The 14,955-nt window shown below is 41.1% G+C and overlaps 1 protein-coding gene across 8 annotated transcripts; it reads right to left on the bottom strand.

Moving 5' to 3' along the window:
- Window positions 1-462: 462 nt before the first annotated feature.
- Window positions 463-14,722, bottom strand: plekha4 (pleckstrin homology domain containing A4). 8 transcript variants are annotated; one of them, XM_083994121.1, is made up of 24 exons: window positions 14,444-14,722; window positions 11,439-11,508; window positions 11,231-11,329; window positions 11,050-11,122; window positions 10,841-10,941; window positions 9,830-9,948; window positions 9,505-9,717; window positions 8,516-8,828; window positions 7,967-8,026; window positions 7,630-7,779; window positions 6,833-6,892; window positions 6,632-6,712; window positions 6,330-6,482; window positions 6,041-6,139; window positions 5,821-5,929; window positions 4,944-5,017; window positions 4,542-4,640; window positions 4,359-4,449; window positions 4,020-4,075; window positions 3,392-3,511; window positions 2,789-3,211; window positions 2,377-2,501; window positions 2,077-2,186; window positions 463-1,830 (listed from the first exon to the last, which is right to left on the bottom strand). In XM_083994121.1, exons 1-24 carry the CDS (start codon window positions 14,482-14,484, stop codon window positions 623-625), a joined length of 4,047 nt encoding a protein of 1,348 aa, XP_083850247.1. In that variant the 5' UTR covers window positions 14,485-14,722; the 3' UTR covers window positions 463-622. The 8 variants fall into 8 exon arrangements, with proteins under 8 accessions (XP_083850247.1, XP_083850248.1, XP_083850250.1 ...); XM_083994122.1 differs by having other exon boundaries at window positions 2,377-2,498; XM_083994124.1 differs by having other exon boundaries at window positions 2,894-3,211.
- Between the last annotated feature and the right edge of the window lie 233 nt (window positions 14,723-14,955).

The following is a 14,955-nucleotide window of genomic DNA, read 5'->3' as shown; positions in this document are numbered from 1 at the left end:
ACCCAGGGGACCTTCATTGAGGTGAAAAAAAATGATGCATGAAATGAGAGCAAAACAATACGTGTGTATTGTGCACATATTAAGCAGGAGTTGGCGTCTCACTGTAGCGCACAGCAGGTTTATTAATCAGGATATTTGAGATACAAAACACATTTTGTTACAGGGATAAAAACAGGGTTATGTTGCCGTCCACAAGCAGCCACTATCTACATTTTCTGTCATGTTAGGTGTACATCTGGAGAGGAATGAAAGAGTTAACCTGGAATTCTTGGCACGTATTTGACTGAAACTATACACAAGATATTTGGTGTTTATACCAACAGCTAAACAACACTATTTTTGCATACATAGATTTTATTTTCTTAAGACTTTTTTTGTTTTATTTGCGTTCATTTAAAACCACATATTATGAGTAATTGTTCAAGTTTACCAAAACGTTACATCCATATTCGATATTGTATGTTCCCATTTCACTGTCTGAACTCACAGTTCAGCCCAGTTTCCTTCAGCCACTCTAAACCCTCTTCCTGAGGTATTTTCCTTCACTAGAAGTCACTTAACTTTGTTCTTGTCCTTCCCAAGTTCATTCATTAAGCTCTTTAAGCTGTCACTGTTCTTGCTCTTAGAAACTTGTCCTTAACACTGTTACTCTTGCCTTCCCAAAAGAGGCACTCCGAACCATTCGTCCACCGCTGGATGGAGTGATGGAGTTGTTGCCGCCTCGTTCCTTCACCGTCTCCTTGTTCTCCTCGCTATAACTTCTAGATTTCTTCAGCTCCTCTGATCTCTCTTGGTCCACCTTCTTATCTTGGGACTCCTTTGCCCAACTTTCTTGTTCTTCACTCGTTTTTGCACGTTCACCCAGGCCCTGGTCAGAACCAACATCCTCAACAGGAGCTTGATTGTCAGCTTCTTGGACTTCTGACCGGCTCTCTTGCATTGAGGTTTCTTCACATTCTTTCTTCTGGATCTCTTCATAAACATGTGTCTCTTTTGCTGGACTGACTGAGGTATTTAACGCTGCTTGGTTCTCTGTTTCCACTGTTGAATCTTGGAGTTTATCATCAGTTGAGAGCCCCTTTTCATCAACATCTGGATCCTTGCTGTCCTCATGAGGAGATCCCCCAACATTGCCGGTTGTGTTGACCGGTACAGCTTCAGCCATCAGAGATCCTTCCTCCTCTTCTGGCCTGCATGGTGGCTGGGCATTATTCCCATCGTTCTTTGTAATCTCTGTGTCTGAGATACTGATGTCGCATGCAATTTTATAAAAGAGTGAATGGTTCTCTTTCATTTTTTCCAAGCTTTCGCACACTGTGGATGACATTTCACCAGAATCAGTCACGTCATCAGTGCATGCTGGTGGTTGCTCTATGTCGGTCTGATGTCTCTCCTCACTGCCCATTGAGTCTAGGCCAGGGATCTGCAGCGGTATGAATCCTTGCCACTGGTTGGTGGAGAGGAACCACTTGGCTCTCAGGTCAGAGGATGAAGAACTACTTTCGCTATCATCAAGAGAAGGTTCTTCAAGATTTTTCTCCTCTGCAATCTTGCAACTTACAAATCCCTTGCCCCCATCTTTTTGGTAGACAGTCATGGATGTAACATGATATGGTGAGGCTGGACGTCTGATTTTAGGTTTGGCAACCCCTGCTCTTCCACTGTGATCTTTGCGTTGTATTTTGTCCCCAAAATTGACCTGACTTTTAAATTGCTTCACATTTGCGCCTCTTTCATCTTCATCTTGAGATGTTCCACTTGAAAGCTCATGTTCTGCTGGACTTCGGGCATTATCCCCATAGCCAACATAAGATGGTTGGATTTCAAGTTCTGAAAGTAGAAGAATAATTTACCAGTAAGTTAGTGCATAAGTAGTTGGCAGCATGCACTCTACTGATACAGAATTCCTTTGGTATTTCACTGTAGTAGCTAATGGCTTGTAAAAGCTACCTGGAAGAAATACACTGATTATGCAAATGCAACTGAAATCAATGAACCTGTGCTCTCAGTTTAGCAACTTGATCTCAGTTCCAATCTTTAACTTATTGATTTTGTGTTGGGGAATACCATACGTACCTAATTTCCTCCTTTGTTTTCTAGCTCTGTCAGGGGGCTCCTGGTGACGGTCCTGCCCCTCCCCCCCGATGGGATGTGGATTGTGCATAGAGACACTCTCTCTGACTGCGCTGATAGATAGATAGATAGATAGATAGATAGATAGATAGATAGATAGATAGATAGATAGATAGATAGATAGATAGATAGATAGATAGATAGATAGATAGATAGATAGATAGATAGATAGATAGATAGATATGTGAAATCCACCTAAAGCACGTAAACACACATTTAGAAATAAAAGACTACATATCCCACCTTCTCATGACTCTCTCACGTATACGTTCCACACGTCGGAGTTTGGCCTCTCTCTGTTCCGGGGTCAGACAGGGGTCAGCGTCCATGTCAGGGGTCAGGAGGGCAGTGGGTCGTTCCTCTGCCTGCTAAAGCAGTCCCACATTAGAACCAATACTACACAATGAACCTACCTTAAGGGATAAATCATCGCAATAACTCATTTTTGAAGACCAATGATTAACAGAACATGATGTGAGGATATTAACATTATTACTGACGCAATGAGAGTAAACCCTGTTGTTTTTCTGTGGGTCATGAACACAGGCTAAAACAGACCTTTTAACATTAGTTTGTGAGCTTGACGTTTCATGTTTTTTTATTTTATGAGAAATGTTTATATGATGCTTTTGAATTTATTGTTATTTAATCTCACTTCATTTAGTCTTCCCCTGGTGTCTGAGCTCTCTCTTCCATTTCCTAAACCTGCATGGTCTCGAGCTTCACTCCTTGAAGTCTCTGGAGCCTCGGCTCTGCTCACATCTTGCCGTGACTCTTTCCTGGAAGCCCTCAGTGCACCCAGATGCTGCTGTCTGCTCGTCCTTTTAACTGGCTGATCCTGCTGCATTTCTCCCAAAGACTGGTTTTGATCAGGGCTCTCCAGCAGCAGATGCCTGGGTGGCTTATTCAACATTTTTTTACTCTGCTCAGTCAGTCTCTGCTGCATCTCAGGTGGGATCTGCTCAGGCAGTGGAGTGTCAAGCTCAGCCGGGGGATCCTCGACAGAAACCCGCCGGGCCACAAGAGAGGTCGGCAGTACAGCTGTAACCACACGTGTCACCCTTAAAGGAAAGGGCGCCTGAGGAAAGACCAAGATAGTAATTATGTAAGTAGAACAAGTGTAGGTTTGTTGGTATATAATATAATATAATATAATATAATATAATATAATATAATATAATATAATATAATATAATATAATATAATATAATATAATATAATAATTTATTCAGTTACACTGCTCAGTTATTTCTCTAACCTCCTCTCTGTCTGAACTCAGGATGCCTTGAGTGGGCATGGGAGGTTTCTTCCTGTTACTCAACCTCTCTTGATTTCTCTTCATCCTCTCGACCTGCTCTTCTTCACTCATCTTCATCTTCTAGAAAACATAATGAGTCATTTATCAGCTCTGGACCTCAGCAAAATTGACATAGCAAAGGTAAAACAAGACACACAATGTGTAATTTGCATTTCAAAAATGCCACTAAGAAACACATACTGTAGATTATTATCAGGGCAGTGTTTGCATCTGTCTATGCAGAGATGTATGTGTATGCATGGCTACGTGTATGGCTGCTTGCATCTGTATGTTCACATGTATGTGAGCATGTGAGGAAGGGGGGTTGGGTGGCAGAAGTGAGAAGACTGAGCTACTGTGAGGAGTCATGAACCTCTGGCTCCCCCTCTCGCCTAGAACAAGCACTGCAACATGCCCTAATTGCAAGGAAAATGAGAGAATCAAAGAATTGGAATTTGGCTGTGATTGCAATGAGGAAGGGAAAAAAAAAATCAGCTTTGACTGCTTCTATATTTGGAGGATTTTGGATCACATAGCATGCATGCCACATATGGTTAACCGGGAGACAGGAAATTATAAAGAATCAAACCTTAGTTGATTGGTTGGTTGTGTCTGGTGGGATCCATTTTGAACCAGAGTGAGATTCTAAAGATGGAATGAAAATACAGGAAAGAGGATGAGAAGGATATAAAGAGGACGAGAGGATGGGTGGGAGGAGATGGTGACAGGAAGAAAGAGAAACAGGAAATACGAGGGTGGAGGACAAACAAAGCCACTGGGGAACAACAAAACGATTTAGCCTTTTGTCTAAAACACCTATTAAAGCTGTTTGATACGAGATTAGTCAGAAAAATATCAATCTACTGGCCATTGTGTTAAAATAACTCTTTTCATGTACTCTATTTAAAATGAGTGTATCTGTGCCAACCAGATGCGTCTCTTGGTGCTTTCACATTAAGGAGGTCAGGCTGGCTGTTTCCTCTTCTGTGAGCAGGATCTACAGCCTGACTGTAGATTCCCTGAAAACAAACACAGAAAAACTCAAAAACATGTTCAAAGCAAATCATATTTGACAAAAATAATGCCAAGCAAGGATCAATATTTCCTATACCTCATATGGTGACTCTGTATAGCCATGGTACCGGTCCTGTTGGCTTTCCAGGAGCTCCTGGGGTAAAGCTGGACGGGCTGGTGGCTCTTGTTCCACATCCTGTTGGCATCATAGGAATTGAATAAAAAATGTGCAACGACTGGAGATAAAAATTGTATCTATACCATCTATGTAGATTCATTACACATGACAGCAACATTCATGATCTACTGATCTCGAAGGAACTCCAAAGAAACTGGCCCAGTGTTAGAAAACCTCTGGAGAAACCACAGATCTAGTCAGCAAATGCCAGCACACTGATTTAATCTTTGCCTTGAGTGAACAACAATTCCACGTTTGTTTGTACGAAGACAACAAATGTCAGGGGTCGCTGACAAAGACATAACGGACAGGAGTCGTTACCATTGGCAGTCCGCTCTGCAGCCGCTCCGTGGGAGAGCCGGGGGATCCAGGATGTGGGGCCGGGGGCTGGTACACTGAGAGGAACAGAAAAGGTCACAGTGTTGACACTGTTCATCTATTGTCAGGTTTCATATGCATAATCAGGATGAATCAGGCTGCTATGCACACTGGCGACCCCAAATGGCAGCAAGGAGTAATTGATTTTTTTTTAAAGGCTTAAAAAACAAAACAGAGATATATACTGTTCAGTCCTTTGGTTTAAATAGGTTATTGGCATAAGATTGGAGTTTTTGATATTTCTTTTTTACTCTGAAGTTTCAAATTATCCCTCCATTCCTCTTCTTTTTTTAGATAAAAGATTAAAAAAACAACTTGATAACTGAGAGGCTCTTTGGTAATGAAGCCTTGTGCATTAGGCTGATAGGTTGGCTGTATTCTTGCACTGGCTACCTGGTGTAGCTTTCATTAATTCACTTTACTGCATCTGTTCACCCGTCCAGGAATTCTAGAGCAATCCACCCATATGCTATAGGTTGTATACATGAAATATTCATGGACAATAGTTATAGTACAAGTGATATGTTGTACTGTATAATATGCCTATATAGTTTAATAGAATACTCAACTCACTATGTACTATATCTACAGCATTTTTAGTTATTGAACTATCCTCTCAATTTAACACAGAAATATACATTAAAACATATCACTGTATTTCAGCGGGTTTGGAAATGAATTAAAATGATTACACCACCAATACACTGGATTAAAATTAGCATTTTGCAAACTGGCATAACTCTTGGAGCATGTGCAGTGTAGGCTAAATGTCTCCATGAGCCCCAGACTAAACATAACAGCAGGAGAAGCTGATTCTTACTGTGGTGTCTCTGTAGTCCCAGCAAGAAGCGGAAATGATCCCTGTTGACCTTCAGTCCAGCGAGTATGTCCTCCATCATCCACAGCTCTCTTTGAGCCTGAGACTGCTCCTGATAAGAAAGAAACACATGATTTTAATGTCGAGACTGATATACATACAGTACTGTATAGATACTTTAACTTGTATTGTTATAAAAAAGTATACTTTCTGTTTGAAGTACCTGTGGTATTCCAAAATTACAGATGTGCTGAAGGTGTGAGCGAATAACAGACAGTTCACTCTCCATTCTCTCATATTGACTCCACACCCTCTCCATTTCCTGAATAAAAATAAAGAGACAGATGTATAAACAATAAATAATCCCTCATCAACAAGGCTGGATTATATTAGATCGGATTAGGTTAGATTAGATTAGACTAGATTACATGTATGCTACTAAATTAGGGGGATTTATGCAGCGCCACTGCGTGTCTCTTTTGGGTTCACTGCCACCGGGGGTTTTTACACACCAGTGATATGTCACACATTCTGGCTCGGATTGTGACCAGATCCTCCTGGAGCAAAGCCTTCTGGGTCAGTGCCTCTTCCTGGGCTCGGGGCCCCTGGATCTGCCACTCCTCCAGCTGCAGTCTGGACACCTCCAACGCACACTGGACACTATCCTGTAAAAGGACACTAGTGTCTCAGTCTCAGTTTGAAAATATATTCACAATATTAACTACTGTAGAATGGACATAGTACTTAATTATGAATGAGATTTAGTTTTCATGGGTTCAGTGTGACTGTAAGTGTTCAAAAAATACTCAAGTACCTTATCCATTTGCAGCTGGGCCAGCTCTATAGACAGTGACTGCAGCAGCTTGTCACACCCACACAACCTTGTCAACACGGCCTGTAGAGAAAACATAACTTGTGTCTACTCAAAGAGAAACATCTAATAGGATGATAAATGACTGAATCACAGTCTGGTGACTGTTATAAATAGCCACATGGAAAAATTGTGAATACTCACATCTGCATCACTTTCAAGAGGTCTGATTTGTGGGGTTTCCCTGGAGTCAGGCTTTGAGGCCTAGAATGCATTAAGGTCACTTTTATTAAATAGCACTTGTATTATAGTATTTGGTGTTCCTTTTTGTTCTTGTGAGTATAAAACTAAGAAATATGTGTTTTCATGAAATATATATATTTTTTAAATCTCTTTGCGACCACCACAGTTATTTATGGCGTTGTGTGCAGGTTAATGCTTGAATGCTTGACTGTTAATGCTTGAATGTTACAACTGAGCTTGTCTTTCAAAAGAGCACAGCACAAGCTTCAGCCCTCTCAGCCATGTGTTGGAAAAAAAGATCAAAAGATTTACTTACATATGGATGCACTTGTTATTTAGAAAACACCACATTCATGCAATAGTATTACTATGTAAGATATATCATTGTAATACACACCAAACATACAGATACACTGATTTAATAGCTTCAGATATAACACCACAATGAATGAATTAATAATTATAATAATGAGCATACACAGTTATATATGATTTGTTAGCAACATATAAAAAAAAGACAGTAGGCTACAAATATTTGTGACAATATACAACAGTGACATGAACATAAAACAAGTTAGTGACATACACACAACAGCTAATAATGTTAAAGTCCTTTTGTTAAAAGCCAACAGACATAAAAAAAACAGCTTTTAAGGCGACACAACACAAATATAAAACACCAAGACATCACTGACAGTTTTTTTTCTTCCCAACACAGCACACCATAAGAGCACACAGCACAGTAGAGCGGGCTGTACCAGAGCTGGCGGTAGCACACAAACAGATAAATGGCTGCGGTGATGGTGGTGATGGTGGTGGTGGTGGTGTGGTGGGTGGGGAGCATGTGCGGCTCTCGATGAGGGGGGCAGAGGGGGCAGTAAGTCTGCATGAGCCCCTGCAGAGTAGCTCTAAAGGAAAAGAGCACGTAGATAACACCAAGTAAGAAAAGCCGTTCAAGACTAAAATACTTCCATCAATAATCTATTTTAGTAACTAACTAAATCAGAATGGAGGTGTAATCAATAAATGTGATGTTCTGCACATTTGTCTGGAGGTTTTTCCCTAAATCTATTGTTGATTATAGTATCATACTACCTTTCCTAAAGGTCTTCTTCCACCTGGCATGTGATGAACTGAACCATATGTAGCTGTGGGCTGCAAACAAAGAGATAAGGTTTGAGTGACAGGAGAGGTTTCGTGAAACAAAAATTATACACTCCAGTGATTTAGCAATGCAACTAGAGTGACAGGAGCTGAAACTTCACATTTTATGAAGCGATAGTTAAAGAACTGTTTTCACAGGATGATGAGTGACCAGAATTGTATGTATGAATGCCCCTTTAAAGCAATTACAAGATAACACAAACCAAAGCAATATCTACTTTTAAATTACTTATTATTTGTGTGACAATGCTTAATTTGAGTGAAATTAACATTTTGAATCAAAATTTGGATAGTGTAGTATCTGCTTTTCTGTTCAGTATAAACAAGAAAAACATGAAAGTAAATATTTTTTGGACTTAAAAGTTTCACGTGTGTGAAAATGGCTAGAAAGTAGAGTTGTACTTCTAATTTCCTTGCACTCAAAACACCCTATTACTGTCTGAAAAATAATATAAAATCTCTAATAATCTTTGTCCTGACCTTGCTGAGGTTCTGCCACCTTTCTGACACTGGAGTGTTTGGAGGGGATTTGAACTCCAGGCTAGGTGAAGCAGGTGCATAGTAGAGGGTCTGTGGGACCATGAGCGGGTCATCGTGAGGTCGAATGTCAACCCTTCCCACTGGTGTATGAGGTCTGGACCCCAGCTGACCTCTGGAGGTCAAAGAACCTGTTCCCAGAGCTTCTGTCTGGGTGGGTGGGGTGATTTGGCCTGGAAAAGAATCCTCCTCTTGATTTGGACCATAGGCTCGTCTCCTGCTGAATTCAGGGGGGCTGGGTGCACTGTTTGAAGGGCTGTGAAGACAAACAAAATGCTAAACATGTGGCCTTTACATGAACCACTGGGATTTAAAGGGATAGTTCACCCAAAATTCAAATTTCACTCATTATCTACTCACCCTCATGTCGACTAAGAGCTGTGAGAATTTTCAGAGTCCTCCGTGCCTTCTCTGAGTTATCCAAAAAGACACACCAAAAAACATCCAAATACCTCCATACTGCTCCTCTGTAATGTCCCTCTTGTATTGAAGCTCCGACATGAGAAATTGTTCCGCCGGTCAGTGCAAATCACGCGAGATTTGCACTGACACAGGAAGAGCAGGGAGCACTGGGAGCTTCCGCTACAAACAAGCTTAAAATATAGACTTATTTAATTTTTTTCGGAACAATTTCTCATGTTGGGGCTTCAATACAAGAGGGACATTACAGACGAGCAGTATGGAGGTATTTGGATGTTTTTTGGTGTGTCTTTTTGGACAAAGAAAGTTGGTATCCATTCACAACCATTATATGGACAAATACTGCTGCACGGACCCCCCCGTAACTCAGAGAAGGCACAGAGGACTCTGAAAATTCTCACAGCTCTTAGTCGACATGAGGGCGAGTAAATAATGAGTGAAATTTGAATTTTGGGTGAACTATCCCTTTAACTACTGTATGTGCCCTACACACACTGAAACAACTTGACAACCTGCTGTTCCTCTGACGCACTCTCCGCCTCCCCCTCTGCTCCGAGTGCGACGTTCCCATCCTCCCACCGGTCAAATGACTCGGTTCGCTCACAGTCCTGCTGACATGCCTGTGTTTTTGGGAAGGCCCCTCTCCATCAGAAGGAGATTTAGGGAAATCCACTGATTCAGTGCTGCCACCTATCTGTGTGAAATCCTGATAACTTGAGCAACGCCTGAAAAGATGTAACAAAAAAAGGAGGAAAAAAAAAAATTGGCTCAGTCTCAGAGCACAGTGTAATCGTTTCATTGCATAACACCTCATATCCGCAGGAAACAGAGCTGTACCTGTTCATGGAGCTGTCTGGCTCCATGGCAGCAGACTGGCTGAGAGCTCGGACCCAACCCAACATATCCTCCTGAGTGTCAGCGCTGAAGAAGTAAGAGCGCATTCCCTGGTGCACCACCTAGTTTTACACAAATCATCCACAAGTTTAAACTCTTACTTCTCCCATAATGAAGAATCAATCAATCAATTTATTTGTAAATGCACAATAGAAAAACAGAAGAATCATGTTTAAATAATATTTTTCAGTCAGGTTAAAAGTGGTCACAATACTGAAACCAAATTTAAATCCTTCCCGTTTGAAACCACATTTGCATACATTTGCATAGCTAATGTAATAAGCTCACAACAGTGGGACTGTAAGGCCAAAATGCATTCATGAGATGAGACAACACAACCTTACCTACATCAACTCAAACATGCTAGTTTTTAGATTGTTTTTGATACACTCCTCTATTCTTTATGGACCTTAGGCCTCTACCATTTTAGTTTAAAAGCCCTGGATATTTTTTTACTGGCTCCAACAGAGGAAAACAGGGAGAAAAACCTCACATAGCCTCATTCCAGGGAAAAATAGTTTTTCTGATATTCATACTGTAGGGAGGTTTGTAGCCAGAAAGCTAATGAAAATAAACACAGGAAATAGAAAACAGAATGGGAGGTGTGGGAGAGATAAATAATTGACTGTTTGGCTGCTGTGGATTCTCGTGATAATATTAATTTGATTTTTGTGACCTGTGAAGAGTATAAATTATGGAGGAATAGACAGAATCTGACTTCTAGACTTTCTAAAAGGAAGGACAGTGCTGGTTCTGCTCGTACCCCAGGCTCATAAGTAAAGATGTGCTTATCATTACACAAGAACTTTATGGATTTAAGATTAAGCACCAAATCAAATTCATTTAGTTAAATAATAATATCCATATAATTTGTAAAACACATTTCCTGTTAACAATATTTCACATTGTGTATACCCACAAGGCTGATATAAGAGTTAAACTAAATGATGATACCTTGAAGGTGAACTTTCTGTTCTTGCATTCCCGTGGTGTGCAGAAGAGGATTTTGTAGCTTGGGAGTGGGATGCTGCCGAGCACAGATTCTTCTCTGCTGTCTGATGGAGGGCAGGAGAGAGGAGAACAAAAGAAGAGATGCCTTGTTGTTCATCCAGCTAGGGCACATATAAAAGAGTTCATTCCACATAAAGTACTGTGCTCCTTACCTTTGTAGTAAAACAGACAGTAGTTGGAGAGAACAAACCATCTTCTCTTCCATAGCTTCAAACCAGAGCTATCCTGCAGAGGGACGATTCATTATAGGAGCTCAGTCACATACTCTTAAAAAAACAATGATCAAGGTACAAAATGAGCTGGTTGTTTGTCGTTAGATGTTTGGGAAATTACTTTTTTGTTAAGCCATCCTCTAATCACCACAGCACAGTTGGGGTCTCTCCTGGCAGCCTGGCATCTTTTCCCAAAGTTTTGCACCTTCCCATCACATTCCTGTTCATCAAAAGAGGGAATAACATTATTTTTTAAAGGAACAGTGTCACATAAATCCTTCCACACATTCTTATAACGCCATGGAAGCCGTGAAAGCTGAAAAACGAACCTGTCTGACAGGAAAATAGGAGATAGTGGCCACACTGGAAGCTTGGCTTACTCTGTCCTGGTCATCCATTCTGCAGGGAAAAAAGAATATTCATTAACAACAGCTGAAACACATTAGATAACACTTAGGAGAAGATGAGTTGTTTTAATAAAAACAATAGGACTAACACAGACAAACAAAAGCCTACTGTGAATCAGTGCTGTTTCTATACAGGTGTCTTTATGATATCTTTGTGAAAATAAGTTGTAATTACTTGTGGTATAAACAGATAAAAGTGCACAAGAAATCCAAATACTGCTTATTCTTTTCAAATCAGATGGTAAATCTGAAAAACACAAAATGTCAACACACACACACAATTACTCAGCAACAACTCCCTGTATAGTTGGCCTACATATTTGAATGAACCAGCAGAGAGGGGTTGATGAGGCCTTACCAATACAAACTGAACCAGATTCTCTCTGTGTGGAAACAGTCAGTCACTCCCATGAGCAGCACCCGGTCCCATCATTTTCAGGCTCACATATGCCACATTCTTGTATAGTTGAGATTTTTTTCCTTGTCAACTGTTCATTCTCTCAGAGACTCGGTGTTGTGCTCTCCCATTTCCAGCGAAACTCTCCCACCGGTCTATTCTGAGCCATAACAGGCCGGTGTGCATCCCCACCATGAAACTGACAGGTGACAGCTGCGTCGCCGTGGTAGCAGGGAGGGGCCTGGGACAGTGTGAAAACCAATCTGGCAGCGTTGGGACAGGCTGGTATGACAGACGAGATTTGGAATGTGTCCCAAACTGCAGAACTGCAGCGTAGACTGCTTAGGACAGAAACCAAAATAAAAGAGTGTGGTGCCGGGAAGTAAAGTGGCATGTTGAGGACAAATGTGTAGGAGGGGTGGGTGGGGTGTGGGGCTCACTGTGTCACAGGCCTGTGTTTCTGTAAAGTCATGCTGTCTCTTAATAAGGATTCATCAGCATAATTGCCTCAGGTCACATGGTTGTTTCTTACACCTGAATTTACCTTTTTCCGATGTTTTATCCATTTTGGTGTTAATTCATTGCAACATAAAATCTGTTATATAATTACACCCCACATGTGTTTCTATTTGTTAAACTGACTTTATACTCATCTATTTTTGTTTTAAATTTGTTGCTATACCATTTTCTATAGTGTGAAGAAATTAGATTGTGTCCATCTTTTTAAATTCCCTGTTTTTATTTATTTTAATGATCATTTTAAAGGGACAACGAGGAGTTTCTATTTGGTTATAAAAAAGTCTCACGTTAATGTGGATGAATCTACGCTACCCACACTTGTTAATGGGCCCATTTTCGATAAATATATCATTTTGTCTCTATCGTTATTTTGTTATTATTAGTGGTGGTGGAAATGCTGGTCGAGCCGACCAGCGTTTCCTTACTTTCGGTTTCGTGGCGAGTCATGAGAATAACGCCGCTGAATCGCCGTTTATGGTCGGAACTACGACGGTATGTGATCGTCTTCAAACCTCTGACTTTAATTATTGATGAATGAAAACATGAGTCTGTCTTGCGCCGGTCAAAGAATTTTACGGTGCGCGGAGGCTCATAAATGTAGTGTGAAAACACTTCGCTTTTCCAAAACTCCTCGTTGTCCCTTTAAGTCAAAATAACCACTAATAGTGCCATGCAACTTTAACTTCCTATAAGCTCTTTCTTATGAATTTATGTCCATGTTGAAAAAAAGAAAAGAAAAGATATGAGATATTTCAACGTACAGCCATGTATCCATTTGGCACTTCATTTATGAACTACAGTATAAGAATTTTAAAAACTATAATCTTACCAAAATGTCTACCACTCAGCAACAACTTTATATTTCTGCTTGGATATCTGTTATATGTGATGTTTTCTGGTTTAGATTATAAAACTGATCCTCAGCAGCTTCTATAAGTTGCACCTGCTGCATTTTCCTCAGCACGGCGTGATTTCACAGCTTATCTAAACTGCAGCACTGCTGTTGACCTTCATGAAACAACAATAGAGATGAACTTGATGATAAAAATTCATGAGAACCGTCTCACATGGAGCCTCCACAAGCACTCGTGGGTGACCCGGTGGTTTGACGTGGTGGAGCTTCAGCAATCTATGTCAGTATCAACAACAGTTCACTACAAGCGAGACACGGAGTAAATCAGGGAAGACAATTAAGTCTTTGTCAGAGATGAGAGCAAGGACTAACAACCTCATAGCCGCTGGGGGGTTATGTGGGTGTCGTGAAATATTTGGAGAATCTCCTTCTTAATCAGCGGGGGTCTGGGAGGAGAAGACTTGAAATGCTAAAGAGGGAAGGACTGGAGGACAAATAGTGGGTTTGTGTACCACACAGAGTGCGCTTTGTAGCACCCAAAGACTCTGGAGCATCATGTGAAGTTGGACACAGAGCATGTTGAATACATCGGCACCAGAAACACCCTCCCTCTCCGTCAACAAAAACATTTGCATATCTCCTACAGTCTCATGCCTTTTAATGTCAACTAAATTGTGGCAACACATTCAACCTTACATTTAACAAGCCACTGCCTCAACTACATGCATGCCTTCCTGAGGAGATTTCCTAATGACATGGAGTTGCTGTATGTGCAGAATACAGTATTTCATACAGCTGTGGTCATTACATTTAGGTTTAAAAGACAATAAAGTGGCAGGTTAAATACAGCTGAGAGATGACAGCTTGGCAAAGCTGAGAAAAAGTCTCCCAGTGGGCCTGTTATATCTCAGCCACAGATAATGCATCACATCAGCTGCACTCCTTCCCCATCCTGTTTACCATGAGCAACAGTAACAGTCTGTTCAGTTAATGGGAAACGACTGTAAAGTTATTAAATGATTGAATATACAGAATTGATAAAGTTATCCTGAAATACACTCAAATATCTAGCTCAAGCAAGTGTTTACTGTTCAATTTTTAATTGCTCAATCAATTTCATTCAACATAAATCATAATAAAGATGCCATATTGTTTTACCTGGCTAATTGTATCCGCCTGCTGGCTGCTTCAAGCTCCATCACTTGGCACGTTTCCTCACAGCATCTCCTCAGGCTTGGCTGCCCTCTTCTAGGCAACCTCCAGCTCCTGTTGCCCAAACGGTCACAACTCTCTCCTGTTTCACTCTGCTTCCCTGCTCATACGTGTGAATCTCCCTCTCTGTTTCTCACTGTTTCACTCTCACACTCGGACTTGCAGCAGCAGCAGCAGCAGCAGTGTCTGTGCAGTGATCTACCTACGCGGGCTGTTAACACTCAGCCCGCTTCACTGTCTTCTAACAGTGCACTCTCTGTGAGCCCCTTTCTATCTCTACCCCCACCATCTTCTTCTTCCTCGCCGTCCCTCCCTCTCACCCGGCTCTGCCCCTGACAGCCTCTCTGTCTTTAGCCGAGTGTGGGTTTGTGACTTAGGAATTTACAAAAAAACAGCTGTTCTCTCATTCTCCTGCTTTGCCCCTTTGCATTATTTGAATTTCATTTCTTGGCTCTATG

This window comes from Trachurus trachurus (assembly GCF_905171665.1).
Source record: "Trachurus trachurus genome assembly, chromosome: 19".
In the NCBI taxonomy this organism is placed as follows: domain Eukaryota; kingdom Metazoa; phylum Chordata; class Actinopteri; order Carangiformes; family Carangidae; genus Trachurus; species Trachurus trachurus.
The sequence above is the reverse complement of the archived record's forward strand: the minus strand, read 5'-3'. Positions and strand labels throughout refer to the sequence as shown.